Below are 21215 nucleotides of genomic sequence, written 5' to 3'. Positions count from 1 at the left end.
AAAAAGTGTGTGTGTGTGTGTGTACATGCCTCGGCTGGGTTGACAGTGTGTGTGTGTGTGTGTGTGTGTGTGTGTGTGTACATGCCTCGGCTGGGTTGACAGTGACTGTGTGTGTGTGTGTAGATGCCTCGGCTGGGTTGACAGTGACTGTGTGTGTGTGTGTAGATGCCTCAGCTGGGTTGACCGTGACAGCGTGTGTGTGTGTGTGTGTGTACATGCCTCGGCTGGGTTGACAGTGACTGTGTGTGTGTGTGTGTACATGCCAGAGCTGGGGTGACAGTGTGTGTGTGTATGTGTGTGTACATGCCTCGGCTGGGTTGACAGTGACAATGTGTGTGTACATGCCTCGGCTGGGTTGACAGTGACAATGTGTGTGTACATGCCTCGACTGGGTTGACAGTGACTGTGTGTGTGTGTGTGTGTGTACATGCCTCGGCTGGGTTGACAGTGACTGTGTGTGTATGTGTGCGTACATGCCTCGGCTGGGTTGACAGTGACTGTGTGTGTGTGCATGCCTCGGCTGGGTTGACAGTGACAGTGTGTGGCCCATAGAAATGAATAAAGGAAGTCAGAGACTGAGAGACTGTAGTGCTCTAACTTTCCACTGGGCAACGACAACCAGAAGGGACACTCACGGAATGTTTTTTTCCTTCCAATGTGGCGAACAGAGTCAGACACCGTGCTGGAATATAATGAGGTACAGTGGGGCAGAAAAGTATTTAGTCAGCCACCAATTGTGCAAGTTCTCCCACTTAAGAAGATGAGAGAGGCCTGTAATTTTCATCATTGGTACACTTCAACTATGACAGACAAAATGAGAAAAAAATCCAGAAAATCACATTGTAGGATTTTTTAATGAATTTATTTGCAAATTATGGTGGAAAATAAGTATTTGGTCAATAACAAAATACTTTGTTATATACCCTGTGTTGGCAATGACAGAGGTCAAACGTTTTCTGTTAGTCTTCACAAGGTTTTCTCACACTGTTGCTGGTATTTTGGTTTCATCTGACCATATGACATTCTCCCAATCTTCTTCTGGATCATCCAAATGCTCTCTAGCAAACTTCAGACGGGCCTGGACATGTACTGGCGGGGGGACACGTCTGGCACTGCAGGATTTGAGTCCCTGGCGGCGTAGTGTGTTACTGATGGTAGGCTTTGTTACTTTGGTCCCAGCTCTCTGCAGGTCATTCACTAGGTCCCCCCGTGTGGTTCTGGGATTTTTGCTCACCGGTCTTGTGATAATTTTGACCCCACGGGGTGAGATCTTGCGTGGAGCCCCAGATCGAGGGATGTCTTCTATTTCCTAATAATTGCTCCCACAGTTGATTTCTTCAAACCAAGCTGCTTACCTATTGCAGATTCAGTCTTCCCAGCCTGGTGCAGGTCTACAATTTTGTTTCTGTTGTCCTTTGACAGCTCTTTGGTCTTGGCCATAGTGGAGTTTGGAGTTTGTTTGAGGTTGTGGACTGGTGTCTTTTATACTGATAACAAGTTCAAACAGGTGCCTTTAATACAGATAACGAGTGGAGGACAGAGGAGCCTCTTAAAGAAGAAGTTACAGGTCTGTGAGAGCCAGAAATCTTGCTTGTTTGTAGGTGATCAAATACTTATTTTCCACCATAATTTGCAAATAAATTCATTAAAAATCCTACAATGTGATTTTCTGGAATTATGTTTCTAATTTTGTCTGTCAAAGTTGAAGTGTATCTATGATGAAAATTACAGGCCTCTCTCATCTTTTTAAGTGGGAGAACTTGCACAATTGGTGGCTGACTAAATACTTTTTTGCCCCACTGTACATACTGACTCAGTCCGACTGTGTACATTTGCTGCTCAGAGGCCTTCGCCCAATATAATAATGCTAAGATTCAGATATGTTTCTCCTAGAATTGTTTTGGTGTTTTTTTTCCTCCAGCCTCAATGAATTCCCCTGCTTGGCCCGATGACTCACTACTGCACCTCTGCTGGGTTTAAACATCCCTGTCCTCTGCCGTGCATTTCTGACCTGTCAATCTCCAGCTCTCTCTGTCGTAGAAGGCCCTCTTTGATCTTCACCAGCGTGTTCACAGGAAGGGAGGCTCCGCCCAGCATCTGCACAGGAAACACACACACATCGGTCAGCACACTTAACATCTACAGAGCAAGCAGATCCGCATCGTTTGTCATTTTTGTCATCGTCGTCATTATCTTCATTATAATCAAACTAAAGATTTAACTAAGAGACACCAAGAGAGTCAACGAGCCCAATGCCATTTCACATGTGTACCCTAAATGTAGTCCCTCTATACAAAGACATGAGCCACAGCTTATCTGCATGCGCTGGGCCTTCACACATTCCAACAGTATATCCTTTATAGCCCTCCTCTATACAGGAGTGTGGGCAGGGTGTCATGGACGGGCCGTTTGGGCGGGCGTCTCTTCAACATTTGCATCAGTGAGTGACTAATCTCCTATAGCATAACAAGGTCTCTGTGCCAGATGGCTGGGCTGCTGCAGGGCCCCTGGTAAGAAGCGGTCACAGGGATCACGATATGGGTCAGGTATGTCCTCACAATCTACTACTACAGGAGCACAGGGCAGAGACAGCCAGATCACGTTCAGTAGGCACGAAATGGAAAATAATTTGAATCGGAAAGATGAAAATGGGTGTTCCTATTGGACAAATTCAGTTACTGAACACGTCCCTTTCTATAATAATCTGGTCTCAGTCTCCATGAGATTGAAGGTTAGGTAGGCTGCAACATCTAAGTCTTTATTTCTATAGCTCAAAAGAAATGGTAAAACCCTCCAACCACATGTGAAACCCTGAAGAATCCCATAGCTATTCTAATATGGTGGACTGGACAGTGTGTCTACAACAGACTTCAGGCTTAGTTACGGGTGGTATGGTGGTGCTATGGCGCTATGTGCACAAACAATGCACACCAATAACATGGATCCTGGACACAAGAGCCATTACCACATACTGCGTTCTGCTTATCTGATGCGTGTAACCCCTCGGTCATTGTCTGTTCATTGAGTTGCCTGCCTGCCACCAGGTTAAAAATACTTCTCCTATTAATGCCCTAGATATCAGCTGCACAGCTCTTCTCTCGGTCTCTCTAGCCCTGGTAAAAAGACCCCCTCCTGTGAGGCTTTGCCACTCCCCCCACACATACCCTGACCTGGAACGAAGGTAGGAAGACATCACAGGAGATCGGTGGTACCTTAATTGGGGAGGACGGGCTCGTGGTAATGGCTAGAAGGGAAATCAGTGGAATGGTTTCAAATACATCAAACACATGGTTTGATGCCATTCCATTTGCTCCGTTCCAGCCATTGTTATGAGCCGTCCTCCCCTGGGCAGCCTCCACTGGCAGACATCCATCCGTCCCTGAATCCAGATCCACTTCACATAGCTTAGCCTATTTTTAACAAACCATTGTGTGACTGTGGCCACAGCAGCAGGGCAGAAACAAGCAGAGATGTGTCCACTGTATCCTGGTACGATAAGCTAGTACACACGGGCTCTCAGAACTCAGCAGATAGGAGATATTAAGAAAAGGCCCCAATAAAAAGGTAGGGGCACTGCTGCACTGACAACCAACACGCTGGAGGGAAACATGGGGAGTTTCCACAACACTGTATGAGGAGGCCAAGCCAGGACAGGCCAGGGTAAGACAGGATAGGCCAGTGGGGCCCACAGGGACTGGCCTGAACTCTGGATCCCACTGCTGCCTTCGGCCCTCTCATCACAATATCGCCACACATGATGGTTTATGGGCTTTTCTGCCGAGGAGGGAAGCTCCGACTCTCTTTTGTTTTAGGCTGGTCTAAACCCAAGCTAAATTCGCGAGCGCGACAAACTGAGGAGGTGTCGCCTGTGTAGAGGACACTCTCTCTGGGGAGAGCAGAGCGTCAAACTGCCACTACAGCCTTCAGGGAGCAGGAACACCACTCAGGGAGCGGAAGTCAGCATGACATTTTTTTTATGAAAATGACGGTCAAGTTTGTACATTAGCATGTGCTAAAAATGAAATGGCATTGTACGCTGGAGGCCTTTCTCTGGGAATCAATGGTGAAAGAGAGGCTGTCCACTTGCCTGCCAAGTTTATAGAACGAGGAAGACTGAGCGAGCGAGAGAGAGTATGTTAAGAGAAGGTGGGTGGGTGGGGTGCAGTTAGTTTGTCGCCATGCAGCCGGAGGCTCTTGGGGTGGGGGGGTGGGGATTTACTTTAACACTAGGGATGAATGGCTGATCTGGGGCATAGCTGTCCCCACCAGCTGATAGCAAAGCCCAACACAAAGCAACACCCACCGCCTTCAGACTGAGGTCATGGCCATGGGCGCAGCAGGGGTGATGTTATCACCATGCACCACACACTCTTTCTTCATTGGTTTAATACCGCACACCAGCCATAGAGGAAGCTTACTCCCAACACCAGGCCCCAGACCATCAGGCTCCCTCACGTCGTCACTAGACCTAGAGCCGGAGCATACTGTATATCTCCGTTGTCCGGCAACAAGGTTTTTCAGTGTTCCGCCTAATGACCATATTGTCGCTTTCTTCCCCCACACAGTCATTCCAACCAATTACAGTTGAAATGCAGTAACAGCAACAGCTGCTCCCAGACAGACCCAGACATTACCCTGTGCTGCTGCCTGCTGAACGCTTGAAATGCCAAACGAGAAGACAGTTTCATTTAGATGCCTGGGGAGCTGGGTTTATTCATCTGCACCACACAGGAAGATGGAAACACGCACACACAGGCATGCACACACCAAACTAACGAACCAGAAACCGAAGCATCTTTTATAATGTGTCCCACATACGCCAGTGTATTTCAAGTTCAAAGCATTCTTACTGGGAGGTGGTCTTTAATCCTATCAAAAGACTATCTTCCTGGCAGAGCTTATTACTTAAAGTAACTGTCCAGTGTTTCCCGTTTTTATGAAATATGACCTATAATTATTGCTTACAATATGAGTGAAATAGTTTTCCTTGAAAAAGTTTTCAATTAAGTATGTTAAAAAGCAGCTTTTGTGTGTTGGAATGGTGTGGGCGTATACCAGTCGTTAAAAATATGAACGCGTGTAGACCGCTGATTGGCCAGCACATCGTCCTCTAGGCCGCTGATTGGCCAGCTCATCCTCCTCGGGAGTACGACATCATACTCTATCAGGAAAGAGCAAGCATTTTTAGAAACGGTCTGTTTGAGATGCAAGTTTGAGGCGGGGTGTTTTTCTTCCATTTTATGTTTTGACAAATAGGAGTTTAGGATGAGTCAACAACATTATTTGGGTATGAGTTAACAAAATATGAACTTCTGAAAGTGATATTTTCACTGGAGAGTTAATTTAAAGGATCAGATCAGATTACAGCAGCAAACTGTAAATCTATTAGGCCCACTGGTCAAAGGTGCTATTGGCTAGTTAGCATAGCGAGGTTTGAGTTACATGTAACGGTTATGACCCAGGTTAGCCCTAAAGTGGACTTGCTAGCTTGTTAGCACCTACTGCTACTACATCTCACTAGCTAGATTTACAAAATCTCTCATTAGCTTTCTCACACTTCTACTAGGCCTACATATTGTGTACTGTAGTCCTGGATTTAGCCCTACAATCTGTAATTGCGTCCATTTAAACTGAGTAGAATTTGTTTAATTTTCGAATTTTCCAACAGAAATGGCCTAGCCCGTCTCTCTCCACATCACCAGTCGAGGTCAGCATTTGGCTTTGGGGCTGGTTTCAGCTGCATCTATGTTACCAATTAAAATGAACCGGGCACATTGGAAACAACACAACTTTGTTCCCAATGAATTCTTGTGGAGATGACACCTGGGAGCCAAGCAGGCTAATAACTGTAGCTCTCTCTGTCCATCTCTCTGTCTCACTGCTGGAGAGGTCGTCTAGGAGGGCCCTGGAGACCTGACAGGCAGGCAAGCAGGCAGGCAAGCAGGCAGGCTGACTCATTATACTATACGGTGGTATGGTGGGGCCATATGGAAGAGACAAGCCATATTCTCTCTCTCTAGCTCCTCTCACCTTTCTCTCTCTCTCTTTACCTCTTTCTGAGTCTCTCGCTCTCTCTCTCGCTTTACCTCTTTCTGAGTGTCTCTGTATATCCCCTGGCTACTGCCGTGGCGAGGCGAGCGCCACTCTATCACATAGCACAGCTAATCTGCTGCCAATTCCTAGAACGTTATCGCCCCTGCCGCCCTCCTCCCAGGGCCCTCCAGTGCAGACACCCCAGCTTTCAGCACTTTCTCCCAGCCTTGCACACCGACACACACCTCCACCTCTCCTACCCTAGAGGGGATACATTGGGACTGCCGTGATCTGAGCATTGGAAATGCATTGGACTCTACCTTTACATTTTTAACTGTTTTATTTCACCTTTATTTAACTAGGCAAGTCAGTTAAGAACAAATTCTTATTTACAATGACGGCCTACCAGAAGTAAAACTATAGGACAAAACACACATCACGACAAGAGAGACACCACAACACCACATAAAGAGAGACCTAAGACGACAACATAGCATGGCAGCAACACATGAAAACACAGCATGGTAGCAACACAACATGACAACAACATGGTAGCAATACAACATGGCAGCAGCACAAACCATGGCACAAATGTTATTGGGCACAGACAACAGCACAAAGGGGAAGAAGGTAGAGACAACAATACATCACGCGAAGCAGCCACAGTCTTGGGAATGAAGAGATGGAGATAAAACTGTCCAGTTTGAGTGTTTTTTTTGCAGCTCGTTCCAAGTCGCTAGCTGCAGCGAACTGAAAAGACGAGAGACCCAGGGATGTGTGTGCTTTGGGGACCTTTAACAGAATGTGACTGGCAGAACGGGTGTTGTATGTGAAGGATGAGGGCTGCAGTAGGTATCCCAGATAGGGGGGAGTGAGGCCTAAGAGGGTTTTAGAAATAAGCAGTGGGTCTTGCGACGGGTATACATTCGGGGTGTAGATCTAAGAAATGAAGGTGTGTCTGCAGATACACCATTTTCTGACTGACTTAATTCCACCATAATTCCACCGCATTTATTCAGCGCCCCGCAAGGGATCCACCTCCACCAAGCCTGTTACGCACCTTCATAAAGGGAAGTCTGAGTCATACAAATGGCTGCTATATGCACTGAACACAGGTTTACAACTAACCCCAAAGCCCACAGTTAACGAGAGACCCATGCTGTGCTTAGACTAAACAACATCAACAGCTTCCATAATAGATGTGGCTGGTTGGAACTCTCCCCCCCCCCCCCGTCTCAGAATGTCAATGTTTGTGGTCATGATTAACGCACCGCTACAGAGGGTGATTATGAGCATTGAAGAAGTTCTCTCTCATGTAATGGATACGGCGCAGATGAGAGCCTTTGCGAGAATGCCGTGCAGAGACACAGTAGGTATGAATGGAGTGTGTGTGTGTATGAATGCATGTACTGTATGTGTGTGCGTAATGCTTCGTTCAACCTCTAATGAAGGTCACCGACCGTTGGCATCCGACACCTGTGTGGGCATACCTGTGCCACCGCAGGAGGGGGTGCTCGGTGTTCCAAGAACAGTACCACCCAAGCCAGAGAAGACCGGGACAAAGTATGTCGCCCCCCCACCCCCCGTCGCCCTTCCTCAAAGCAACGGCCATAAAAAAAAAAAAAAGCACTATTCTGAGCTTGTTTTGATCGAGTCAAGACCCAGCTAAACGCTCCTTTTAAGGAAGAGCGGAGGGATTTGTTTCTGTTTTGGGGCTGAAAACTGTACAGGAAAGATGTTCAGATTCAGAGCCCCTGGAGAGATTGATGGCCACTGTGTTTCCTCTGATACAGTCAGGAACACATAGAGGACTGACTGCATGAAACGGCAATAGACAGTCCTTCAAACTAACAGAGTCTATGCGGGTTAGGAAGCACACACACAACGGAAGCCAGAAAAGCTGAAAGGGAACAAACTCTCAATAAGAAACAGGTAAGCGATGTTGCGGAGGATCGATTCGTTCTCGGAAACTCTCCTGAGAGAGAAAAGAAACACAGCAACCACAACATTGTCCTTTTTCAGCTGTGGCTGCGCATCACTTCCAGGACTGACAATCAGCCTGTGTTTGCCATTTCAGAATGACTAAGTATGACCTGACAGAGACAGTGAAGACACACAGGTCAAACTCCTCAGGGTTCAAATGGTGTAGGTCCTCCAGCAGACGGAAAGAGAGAGACCCAGTTCAGAACGAGAGGTACTAGCCTATCTATAGTACGCCAGGTGAGAGAGGGGAGGCCGCTTGCCCGCTCTGCCCATCCGTGCCCTCCTCTTCCAAAATGGACGGATGAACAGACCACATAGCAGCGATGCCACTCCCCCAGGCAGCTACATCCCTCTCTCTCCCTTCCCTCTCTCCTCTCCACTCTCCGCCCATCTGCTTTTCCTCCCATAAACAAGGTGACGTAGTGCAGAGTGCTGCCAGAGAGCCTCCTCGCCTGCTGCTGCTGGATCCACAGCCTTTCTGCCAGCCTCCTCACCAGACGGTCTGTGACCTCCAGATCAACATCCATCTATCCACCCACTCCACTGGAGCAGGTAAGTGCACAGGCCTGGCGAGAATGACAACTTAAGGGCTGTAAAGAAAGCCATATTGTAATACTGTTCCAGCTATACGACGATATCGACATTACCTCGAAACTAATAACAATGCACTCCTGCGGGGCTCCAAAGTATTCCCTAAATATCATTTATTCAAGGTCAAGCACTAATAGTTCAGACGGATAAGACTCACAAAACACCTAAGCAACTGTATTTGTGTCTCTCAAGCGATGATTGATCTTGCAATACGCAATAGTGTTGTTATGAAGGCTATATCCTGAGACAAATGGTACCCTGATGTTTAGGATGGAGCAGTTCTGAACTTAACTGTCCTCCTGTCTAAACAGACAGAGCGGCGCGCGCGCTCGCACACACACATCAGAGGCTAGCCGTGACCTATCCACAACACACACATTTGCATCTGGCAAAGGCCTGGAATTTGCATTGATTGAAATGAGCAGACAGGACACAAAAGGGAGTCTGTAGACAGGGAAAGGTTACTGCCAACCAACCAACCACACACTGGAGGAGAGAACTGGAAATCACATGGGTTTATCATGAAAATGGCCCACTCTAGCTTGCCTCAGTGCAGTGAATCTACTGGTAATCAATTCTCATATTCATTGTAATCCTATATTTCAATACCAGGTGGAAGAGGCTGTTATGAAGATATATTTTGTTTGAATAGAACAGACATTTTCTGGTTGGCAACTGACCATTGTTCACACTGCTATGCGTATCGTAATTGGGACTGTATAACATTTCACTTATGCCCTCTCCTGAGCCACACATCCAAATCAATGCCCACAGTTCCCTGTACATTGCTGTGTGATGCCATCATGGAAAGTTCAGTGCTGGGGGCCAAGCCCATTGAAAGCTTTCCTCCCTCTCCCTCCAGATGACTCATTATCACAGGAACTACGCCAAGAGAGCTGAAAAAAAAAAAAAAAAAAAAACGAACACTATTGGCCTGTGAACGCTTCTGCCAGGTTTCAGAAGGATTTCCTTCTTAGGTTCGATTCGATTTCATGTTCGGCTTTGTTTTTCCCCCACTGACTCCGTCGCTCCATGTGGACTCTTTCATGAAGAGGAATGGCGGGTTTGGGTTTTACAATCCAAACAACGTCCCCATAGGGTTTCAACAACAGCCTCTATTAGTTTGGCATTTCATCCTGCTGTTATTAGTTTGTCATTTCATCCTGCTGTGTCCTTGGCCTCCCCTTCAGAATGCCCTTGTAAGGGTGGGTGGGTGAACCCAGGGGGCAGTGATTGAGTAGATGGTGACATGTTTAGTAGTGCCAGGGGAGAGGCTATTATTAATGAACTTATCATATCCCCTTGTCCTGACATGAGGAGAACAACTCCTGACCACTCCAGAGCTGAAGGCTTGGGGGCATTTGGTGTTGACATGCCGCTTGATTGCCACTCATCGCTGAAGGCATGGTGCGTTAAGCAAACCATGTGTCATGTGACCAGGCTGAGGGAGGTATGTTTGTGCCAGCCTGGGCTCCGACGTCATTCGCTAGTAACCACTCTTACCCAGAACCCTCCAGTTCCTTTTAGGCTGGGGGCACCTGTGATCTTCTTGGAACACCAGGGTATAGCCTAGCGTTCCTCTCAACCACAATGGAACGTAAAACAACACGACTCAAAAAGTGTAGAAAGATAATCTCTTAGCAGAGATGGATTGATGCTATAGTGGACAGAAGGCCCTTAATCCTCACAGACTCATTATCAGGACTCAAGCGAGATTCCTCCGTATCTACATCCTGACCCATTAAATCCACACGCTCTACTGCACCCAACCCATGCTTTGCACGCGCAGTTCCCCTCCCTCCACACTGGTGTTCAAGAGGTCAGGTCAGAGGGATGTTTTTAAAGAGGGGTTTAGGTTTGGCTAGTGTCGAAATGGACTCCACCTCTTTGAGATAGCCAAAGGTCAGCCCTAAGAATACCCGCTGGCACATAGCTGGAGCCGGGCAGATAACTGCTGTCAGCAGGTCTTCAGCGGGCCTGGCCGCCTCCTCGCCTTGCATCTCCCTCCCCTCTACTCTGGAGCAGGCCATGGGTAGTCTGACTCAGAGAGGCAGGGAACCAGCAGGGACCAGGGGCAAAGCTGGGAGAGTGACTCACAGATCCTCACCTTTCCTGGGCATGCCTGTCACTGAGGAGCCCCTGAGGGGAGAGAGGATTCTGGAAGAAGAGATAAGGCCTGTGCGGGCGGACTAGAGAGAAGCAGGGCTGCTCTGACGATCACAACCCAGTGTGTATATTCTCGACCCAAAATGGAGGACAGCTTTAGCCACAGTAATATCTCCAACAGCACCCTCACCGTCACTGAGATTAGAGGTGGTTTGAATGGCTTCATCTCCAGTTAGAAGTCTTCTGCGTTCCGATAAGGCGTGTGATCTCCAGCAGGTTTTTCCTTCCATGTTCCGCCAGAGGGAATGCGGTGGAGTCAGAAAGGGCACACCGCATACAGCACCTACTCACGTCCATGTTGGAGTCGTCAAACACCCAGCAGGGAAGTGGGATTCTCATTTCTATGATGTCGAAAGCTGTCACAGTACATAGAAAACACACATTCCACATAAAATCATCGAGCTAAAGCATCGCATCCTTCAAGAACCCCGACAATATTTAAGCATTAAAATACGCCAAAATATGCAACGACAACAAAAACAAGTAACATACACCACGAATACCAAACCGCCACCATCCAGGTTACAAACATCTCTTCAAACCTAGCTTCCGACTCACAACTTATGAACCCCATTGAGAGAGAAGTACAAAACCGTTTCCCTTTTTTAGAAAACACTGCGGTGCGTCCTTCACAGAATAAGCCCAGATACGATCGGCCAAATCCAGTCGGCCATTTATAGAGAGGAATGAATTATGGGAGACGACAGGAGGTTGGAGTCCATTTTTATTATCATTCCATTATCCTCCCCTCTCGGTTGTTTTGACCTTGAGAGGAGGGGCAGAGCTGTGCAAACACGTGACACTAGAGAGCAGACTCAGTGGGGATAGGAGATCTGTGATTGATTATAAGGCCTGGGGTTATGGGGCCCCAAAGTGAGTGCCGTTTGATTATATAGATTTTTTTTTTTTTTTTAATGATGTTGTATTGTAACATACACTGGATAGCTGCAGTGAAATGTGTTGTTTTACAGGGTCAGCCATACCGTTGGACATGAAGGGGAATGGGTGGGGTATCTTGCCCTCCAGTTGAACCAATTGTTAAGGAAACTGAATGTGACTAAAAATGTTATTTTGATTCCGTTAACGGTATTTCTTTGTCTGTGTTTCCTCACCGACTCCACTTTCTCTGCCACTCCCTCCCCCCAGCGCAGCTCCTCCAGACCCCTGGGCACCGGGACCACTCCTCTCACCTCCCTCCGTCACCAGCCCGCCACCACTCTCTATCCTCTGTCCACCTGTCCTAGAGTACGCTCTCGCCCCTCACTGCCTAGCGCCCAACCCCACAGAGCCCAGCCAGTCCCAGCATGGATAAGGTGCAGCACACGATGCGCTCGGCCATCCGCAGAGCCTCCATGGCGGTGGACGTGCCCCCCCAGGCCAGGCAGAACATGCAGGAGCTCTTTGTCAACTTCAGCCTCATCCTCATCTGCCTGCTGCTCATCTACATCATCGTGTTGTTGATGTGAGGGCCGAGGAGGGGCCGGGAGGGGCCAGGTGCCACACTACAGCCCAACAGGGCCATGCACTCTTTAAGAGGGCCAGACAATGAAAGGGGAGAGGAGGGGATTGGGTGGCAAACATGGAGATTATCTTAATATTTTGTCAAATGGCTTTGAATTTGCAGGAATTCGTGTAGGATAAGATCAGATATACTGTTTTGTAGAGCCTAATAATCCGGCATGATTTATTTGAATGACATATACAATCATATATAATACTAGAAAGTTGCAGTGTGAGAGTTGCAATAGAAGATTGTTGTTCCCAGATGCAGTATACACTCTCCTACATATTTATTTGCACAGTGAAGCTAAAGTAGAGTCATAAATATCATACCCCACCAAACAAATGCTAATGAGAGGTTAGCATGTTTTGGGGGCATGATCTTTGTGCATCTGTAACTTTCTCAATCCTCATTATTCGCGATTCATTCGTGATTATTCGTAATCATGGTAGCATGCACGTTAATGTAGAAGTGTTCAGAAACATATTCTATTGTTATTTACCATACAAGGGACTCCAAAATGACACAATAAAATGATTTACCAATCATTGAGCACACCATAATCCGAAACACTACTAAAACAAACAGCAAATGCATCCAACAAGTTTGTAGAGTCACAAGCATGATGTGGTCATTGCGTGCTAGGAATATGGGACCAAACACTAAACTTTGGACTAAATTGAATACACTATTGTAAGAGTAGAGGAGCTAACCCCTGTGTCCTTGCTATATTCCCAATCTGGTCCTTATACAGTACCATCACTGTCACCTAATTATCCCCAGTTCATTCATCCCCCTCCTCTCCCCTGTAACTATTCCCCAGGTCGTTGCTGTAAATGAGAATGTGTTCTCAGTCAAATTACCTGTTAAAATATGGGTTAAAATACTCATGGCACAATCAGATGGGGGGGCGACTAGATACATAAAGTGCATTCATTTCTAAACTGTAAACAGATGTGTATGAAAATACCCTGAAATAAAAAGGTGACATTCTGTACTGTCACCTGATAAAACTTTTGACCTCAAATCCAAAACGCTGGATTATAGAGCCAAATTCAACCTTTCAGCTTCACTGTCCAAACAAATACGTAGGGGAGTGTATGTCAAAGTTGTGTGCACACATGTCACCCTCCTGTAGTTCTGTAATCCCTCACAGTGACTCTTAACTTACAGCTCCCTTCTGCCACCTGGCTATACTGACACACTACAGTGCACTGCTGAAATAAACGTACTGACAATGTTAACCCATGGGAATCTGACTTGTATATGTGTGTGTGATCATGTTTGTGTCTGCGTGAGCGAACCGGTCTCTCACTGGGCCCCTGTTTTCCCTCTCAGACCTCTGTAGCTGAACCAACAACCACCACAGCACAGCTACAGTGAGGGCTAAGCAGGGAGATGTAATCTGCATCCATCCAATCATCAATCCATCACTAGCCTTCCTGGGGAACCTTCCAGAAGACCCCCCCCCCCCTTCCCCTGGACTGAAGAGCTTTGCCCAGAAATTGACCACTCTGCCTGGGGTATCTGCAGCCTGAACCCAACCTCCTCCATGTCGAGTGTCATCATGGATCTGGTCAATGACCGCGGCCTCAACCTGATGCTCAACTTCCTGCTCATCGTCATCGTGCTGCTCCTCATGCTTGTCCTGGTCAAGCTCATGTAACCTCTGACATCTGACCTCATGGCTTACAGTAGTTAGGTTGAGCAATTCCAGTCCCCAAGGGCCACAGGGTCTGATGGGAGTCCCTCTACCTCTGATTTGATCATATAAATACACCATGGCTTTGACTAATTACTATTCAACAGTTGTTCATCCACAGCATCAAATCACTGAATAAAGGCTGCGAACCTGCTGGATTAGAATCCAAGATCTTGAGCTGTTGGAGAGAAGAAAAGTCTGGGATTCCGTGAGATCGTAACATGAGACGGCTAGATTCAAAATATGACAGGAGGATGAAGCTCCATCCACCGATGGTAGAGAATGTAAAAAATGTTGGCATGGGAGAATCAATAGCATGCCCTCCTTCCATTTAGCTTGACCTCCCTCTAGTGGTAGAATCACCTAACTGCACCACATTTCATTCTGGCCAATGATTTCTTTTTTAAGTATGCCATTTAGCAAACACTTTTATCCAAAGTGACTAACAGTCATTGGTGCATACATTTTACGTATGGGTTTATATGAGCCATAGAGAACAAGCTCTTTAAAGCTTTTACACTCACAGTCAGACTATTAAGACCAAAGCACAAAACACGCATGATGCAACTGACAAATGAAATGGAACTGAAAATGATTAAACCTGCAATATGTAACTTTTTTGGCTGACCCTCCACAATTCACATAGAAATGTGAGTTATAGTTCTGTCATTCTGATCGAAAGCTAGTCTAATCTGTTCCATTTCTGTTCTATTTCTATGGTTCCAATTTTTTGTCTTTTACTTTCTTTTTCAGTTTCAAACGGCTGAAAATACTATTTTAAAATATATATTTCACAGCGGTTTAGATGGTACAATGATTCTCTACACTATATTTTCTTGTTTCGCCACATAAACTGAAATTAGGAAAACTAGTATGCAATCTTTAAAGGCCCAGTGTATTCAAAAACGTGATAATCCTATGTTTTATATATATATATTTCCACACAATGAGGTTGGAATTATACTGTAGTATTGTGAAAATTATGATAATGCCCAAAGCTGTTTGAAAGGATTGCCTAAAATTTCTGCCTGTTTTGGTGGGATGGAGTTTTGGCCTTCTATGATGACATCACCATGGGGTAAATTGGATAATAGACCAATGAGAAAGAAGAGTTCCAAACCTCTCTGAAAATAACAGCTCATTTTCAGTTTCCCACTCCCCACTCCACTCCCAGACAGTCCTAGCAAAATTCTTGCTTGAGAAATGGCCCTTTCCTAAGAAGCAATTGTTTTGTTTATTTTTTACCATTTTAAATGAAAACAATCACAAGTTAGGTGCTTAATTGTTACCCAGAAATGATTTGATGTTGAGATAAAAACAGCTGCATATGACCTTTAAAGTTTTCAGTCCTTTCTGGTGCGATATCATCTCTTTATGCTGCACTCACAGAGTAACAGTTGAGTTAGGCCCTTTGGAGACGGTTGGCTTTTCATCTTTTTGTGTCCAGTTGCTTTTGAACACAGTTTTTAGCATATTCACACTGGATAGTAGATAAGTACAACACATTCTTCCCTCAATAAAAATGTGTATGTAGTGTAAACTGTTCGGGGAGAGATATAATATTGTTATTGCGATATCCTAACATAATTGTGTGCTGTAAATGTTTTAGTGTCCAGTAGTAAGAGGCGACTCGTTTATTTTTGGCAGAGTAAGACACAAACACAGAGTAAATGCACCAAACGCGTCCAGCTCTCTGAAGATGAAACTACTGTAGAACGGTTGTCTATCTGCAGGCACTGGCTCCACTGGTCACTTTCTTATGCACACAACGCATAAAGATCAAATACACAAACCATAAAGAGTTTGCCTGTCTTCATTGAAAATGTGAACTACTTTATATTAGCCTTCATGGAAACGCATGTGTATCTTGTATCGGTGCAATCCGGGATCCACCCCTATCGCTCCAGTATCCCTGCACATTGTAAATATGGTATTGGAACTGACCCTGTATATAGCATACTTACTTTCTCCTGTTTTTGTTCTACCTTATGTTATTTTTAGTACCACATTGATATTGATTATTGCATAGCTTGGTTAAGAGCGTGCAAGAAAGGCATTTTACTCTACTTGTGGATGTGACGTTAAAACTTGAAACGTGATCGTTGGGACGTCCCTAACCCATTGAAGTTTACATTTAACATGGCCATGGTAAGGATTAGGTTAGAGTTATGGTTAGGGTTAAGGGTAGGGACGTCCCCAGGATTCCAGATAGCACTGACCATCTTGTATTGTTTGCCTTTAGGAAAAACGTCAACGCTTCAGAATCCCACCAGAGGGCGATATGCCCCAATACTTAGTCCTACATGAAGCGGTTCACAATTTGGAGGGAAATCTTCACCAGTTTTTAGTACAGACTCCAGGCAATATTGTGCTGAAAATCTGAAAGTTAGTTGTCATGGGTGTTAACCTAACACTCATCAATTTATTTGACAGAGTCCCCTGACTAGCTGTCAAACAGAAACTGTAGTCCACTCGCCCAATACACTCCTCTCACCTGGTTGAGCTCGGCCTCTTGCCGTAGCCTCTCCCTCTGCTGCTGCTCCTGTTGCCAGGCCGACAGGGCCCCACACAGCTCTGGCCCGGGGCCGGGGGGCCGGTACTCCATCTGCTCACTCAGCCACATCTGGGTCCTCACTGCTGGCTGGATGGGAGACCCTCCTACTGTCTGGTGGCCCAGTGGTAGGCCCCTCTGGCTGGGTACCGTCAGCCCGACGCCAGGGTGCTTGGTCTCTGGTAAGGCACTGTAGGTCAGGTCTAAAGTGTTGGGTTTGAGTGGGGACGAGCAGGCAGAGTGAGAGTCTGTCTTAGTACTCAGGGGGTACTTGTACCTGGCCTCGGCCCCTGGGGAGTGCAGGTGGGATAGGTAGGGGTCCGTGGGGCCCAGAGGGTCATGCCTGTAACCGTAGAGCACCCCTCTGTCCAGGGAGCCATGGGGGTCAGAGCGGTACGCGGCCCGACCCCCGGGGATGGTCTTCTCCTGGGGGCTGAGGCGGGTGAGGGAGGACCAGCGGCGGACGGGCCGGGGGTCCTTCATGTCCAGGGGGCTGTCGAGGGGCGAGGGCAGCTGGCAGGAAGACCAGGGGTTGCTCCCAGGGGAGGGCACTGTGCTGAGCTTGGGGCCGGTGGAGGGCGAGGGCATGACGTGGGCCGTGGGGAGGGCACCTTGGGAGCGCAGCGGCTGGAAGGACAAGGTGGTGCTGGAGCTGGAGTGGTCTGGAGGAGAGAAGAGAGGAACACTGTGTGGGTGGACTTGTTCAACTATCTTACATATTCCAAACGACATACATTTCTATAATACACGACCACAACTTTTTGGGAAGTTTCTAGAATTTAGTTACAAAGGGGTGCTTCAATTCTGAACACAGTACTCCACAGTGTGCTCCAAGGACCATTTCATACTACTGGGCATTATTAGTTTAGAAAATGTGTTCCTGGTTCATAGAAAGCTGCAGTCTGTCTGTCTGGAGGGCTCAGATGTTCAGCAGGGGTGTTACTGTGTTACTATATGGTTGGAGGCACCGCCCACAGTGTCAGCCCTGGGCTCATCTGCCATGTTCCTCATGAATAACCCACGATCTGTGTGTGTGTGTGTGTGTGTGTGTTATACGACATACTAGGAACACTGCTGCCTCAGGGGCATCACGCAACAGACACATGTGGCCAGTCACACACAAAGAAGCACGGGGTAAACAAAGGACTGTGTCTATGGCTGGGCCCTTCTAAACCAACATGACTAACTACCAAAGCAAGACACGGATAATTAGCTCCCCAGTGCAGGTCTGAAAGTGATTGACAATATCATATGTTAAAGTCACACTGTCATTAATCATTGGATGAACCAAACAGTATGATACTACTACTGTACCTCAGCATAAAAGGCCACTAGTTAGCCATGAGTATATAGACAGGAGTGAACTCGGACTCATCACCAATTATAAGTTCTGCCCATTACTTAAGCACATCATAGCAATGATGCAACAACCAGTGGCCCATATCCAACTTTCCTCATTTACAGCAATAGACTAACATTAAGGCATCAAAGCTTCCACTGGGGCTTCCGTGCATCTCATTAAGACTAGAGGACTCTGCAATGCAGCAGAGCAGGGATTTACTCCTTCCAGACTTATTGCAAGTAGACTGGCTGGTGAGTTGGAGGAACAGGGAGAGGGAGGGGAGAGTAAGCCACAGTGAAAGGAGGCTGAAGCTGGGGCAGAGTGGGAGGGGGACAATAGCCTGGGATGGTCTTAGCTCTGTCTGGGCCAACTCTTTTGTCATCCGTTGTAATGCAGTAAACTGTTAGCATGGTAACTAACACCACAGAGGAGTTGGCTCAACTAAACCATGCAGTGGCAGTGATCTTCCACCAGGCGAGAGAGAGGAAGACAGAGGACCAGTCTGAGAGTGACAGGGCAGTCCTCCCAACATCCCAGAGCCCTCTAGTACTGGAAGCACAGAACTGCTCCTGACCCTAACGAACCCTGTGAAAAGTTCCCTTCAACTGAATCTAAACAATAGGTGACCAGATAATCTGAGGCCAAAATGAGAGCAGGCCAAGGGCTCTGACACCCCTGTATCCTGACAGTGACAGAGAGGGACACTTTGAAGGAGGAGTCAGCCAGTCAGAGAAGAGACAGAGCAGTCATTCTGTCAGCCCTTCTCACGTCACATTAGTCATTGGGGCAATTCACATCAGAGCAACAACCCCCCCCATGCACTGTCCGGAATGTTCTCTAATATGAGCAGCAAGGACGCAGGGTGGGACGCATAATGTATCCTTGGTTGAGTTATAAGGTCAATCAACTTAAAAGATTGTCTGCAATATTTTGAAAGCAATGTTAGTTCAGAATGGAGGTCAATTTCACTGGTTTTGAAGTTGTACTGAAGTAGCCTACTTAAACTGACTTTGTACTGAGACAAAGACCCCGTTGTCATGCCACCATACCACCCGGATTCCGTTGCTCCTTGTTGTTGTTCAGTTTGCGCTCACCTTGAGCCCCCCAGGAAACCATTAGCGGTTGGGCCGTTAACAAAGACAGAGGCACGTGGCTCGTCGAGGTTCTGACAAAGTGCTCCTTTGTTAACACTTTTGAGTGTCAGGGCAAATGCTAGAGCAGCTGGAAGGGGCTGGGGGTTGAAGGGTGGAGGTGGGGCTAGGGCAAGTTAGGCTCAGACAGCCCATTCCACACAGGACCGGCTGCCACTCTAAACCTAGTCTCACACATGAGACACTTCCTTCCCTAGCTGGCTACGTGCAATAACCTGGTCTGAGGAAGAGGTGACTCTAAACTAGGGCCCGGCTGCATAAAACATCAAGCGTTAGGGTTAACCTTAAGGAATAGAGCCCCTCAAATATTTCCTTAGGTAAGGGCCTTTACAGTAGTTTGAAGGTATGGATGGCAGAAAGAGTATCTGGATCTGGCATGATTTACTGACTAATGTCTCGTCAAAGAGATTGCTTTAATTTTGTCAGATAGCAATCAAGACAGGATAACCAAATTGCTTCAGAAGATAATAAATCACGTTTCTTGTAGTTACTTTTTTCTCAACTTGTTTATATTAAGTACGTCAAGCTAGCTTAAATAGTACTTAGAGCTAACTAGCCAGCTTTGTAGCCATGGATTGTGCATCTTCCATTGTTTAGCTAAGTAGCTAGCTTTGTAGCCATGGATTGTGCATCTTCCACTGTTTAGCTAAGTAGCTAGCTTTGTAGCCATGGATTGTGCATCTTCCACTGTTTAGCTAAGTAGCTAGCTTTGTAGCCATGGATTGTGCATCTTCCACTGTTTAGCTAAGTAGCTAGCTTTGTAGCCATGGATTGTGCATCTTCCACTGTTTAGCTAAGTAGCTAGCTTTGTAGCCATGGATTGTGCATCTTCCACTGTTTAGCTAAGTAGCTAGCTTTGTAGCCATGGATTGTGCATCTTCCACTGTTTAGCTAAGTAGCTAGCTTTGTAGCCATGGATTGTGCATCTTCCATTGTTTAGCTAAGTAGCTAGCTTTGTAGCCATGGATTGTACATCTTCCACTGTTTAGCTAAGTAGCTAGCTTTGTAGCCATGGATTGTGCATCTTCCATTGTTTAGCTAAGTAGCTAGCTGGTTGATGTTTTCATTTTGTAACCAGAGCAGATGAAAACAACAATCACCTCCACAAATGCTGTTTACATTGATATCCATACTGAATGAAGCCGATAAGGGACCTCGTGGGCACCCTTAACTTTTCCACTTAATTTATTGGGGAAATTCACCTTAAAATGTTTTGTGCAACTGACTTAAAGTTAAGTAGACATAAACCAGCCGGGAAGGTGTTAAGTAGACATAAACCAGCCGGGAAGGTGTTAAGTAGACATAAACCAGCCGGGAAGGTGTTAAGTAGACATAAAGTAGTCTGGAAGGCTTTGAGTAGACATAAACCAGCCGGGAAGGTGTTAAGTAGACATAAACCAGCCGGGAAGGTGTTAAGTAGACATAAACCAGTCCGGACGGGGTTAAGGAGACATAGACCAGTCTGGACGGGGTTAAGTAGACATAAAGTAGTCTGGAAGGCTTTGAGTAGACATAAACCAGCCGGGAAGGTGTTAAGGAGACATAAACCAGTCTGGACAGGGTTAAGGAGACATAAACCAGTCTGGACGGGGTTAAGGAGACATAAACCAGACTGGACGGTGTTAAGGAGACATAAACCAGACTGGAAGGGGTTAAGTAGACATAAACCAGTCTGGACGGGGTTAAGGAGACATAAACCAGTCTGGACGGGGTTAAGGAGACATAAACCAGACTGGACGGGGTTAAGGAGACATAAGCCAGTCTGGACGGGGTTAAGGAGACATAAACCAGACTGGAAGGTGTTAAGTAGACATAAACCAGTCTGGATAGCTCTAAGTGAAGAAGACATATCCTGGCTGGCTACTGTTGGAGACTGCGGCTCAGACCTGCTAGTTTCTCTTTTCCTGCAGGCCAGCTGGAGCTCAGGAAGCATGCTACACTGAGCGCTAACAACTTGGAAAGGCATTCAGATGCACACTGTGACTGACTGACCCTGGGCTTCCAATGGCTACTGAAGTGAACTCAGCCTTAACCACTCTGGATGCCAGCACTACAGTACAGCACACTAAGCACTGAGAGGTAGGGAACAGCATGGAGGGTTAGTGGAGGAGGGAAAGTCAACGTGGAGATGTACAGAGGGCAGTGTATTAACACTGACAACCAGCTCTGACAGCCTGATGATGCTAGCATGATGA

The 21215-nt window shown here is 46.7% G+C and overlaps 2 protein-coding genes across 5 annotated transcripts in view; one reads left to right on the top strand and one right to left on the bottom strand.

The window, feature by feature from the left end:
* cep85l (centrosomal protein 85, like) overlaps positions 1–21215 on the bottom strand; it is a 74720-nt gene that overhangs the window by 16936 nt on the left and 36569 nt on the right. For both annotated transcript variants that reach the window (XM_036975781.1, XM_036975780.1), the window contains 2 exons: positions 16471–17189; positions 2012–2097 (listed from right to left, as the gene is read on the bottom strand). In XM_036975781.1, the coding sequence (XP_036831676.1) occupies positions 2012–2097; positions 16471–17189 (805 nt within the window). The remainder of the gene's footprint in view (positions 1–2011; positions 2098–16470; positions 17190–21215) is intronic.
* Positions 8404–15640, top strand: LOC110522210 (cardiac phospholamban). 3 transcript variants are annotated; one of them, XM_021600416.2, is made up of 3 exons: positions 8404–8568; positions 11920–12267; positions 13613–15640. In XM_021600416.2, the coding sequence occupies exon 2, from the start codon at positions 12078–12080 to the stop codon at positions 12237–12239; it is 162 nt and encodes a 53-aa protein (XP_021456091.1). In that variant the 5' UTR covers positions 8404–8568; positions 11920–12077; the 3' UTR covers positions 12240–12267; positions 13613–15640. The 3 variants fall into 3 exon arrangements, 1 of the variants encoding a protein (XP_021456091.1); XR_002473269.2 differs by having other exon boundaries at positions 8405–8568; positions 11920–12235; XR_002473268.2 differs by having other exon boundaries at positions 8411–8568; positions 11925–12235.

The sequence above is a fragment of the Oncorhynchus mykiss genome, chromosome 4 (genome assembly GCF_013265735.2).
Source record: "Oncorhynchus mykiss isolate Arlee chromosome 4, USDA_OmykA_1.1, whole genome shotgun sequence".
Taxonomy (NCBI): Eukaryota; Metazoa; Chordata; class Actinopteri; order Salmoniformes; family Salmonidae; genus Oncorhynchus; species Oncorhynchus mykiss.
The sequence above is the reverse complement of the archived record's forward strand: the minus strand, read 5'-3'. Positions and strand labels throughout refer to the sequence as shown.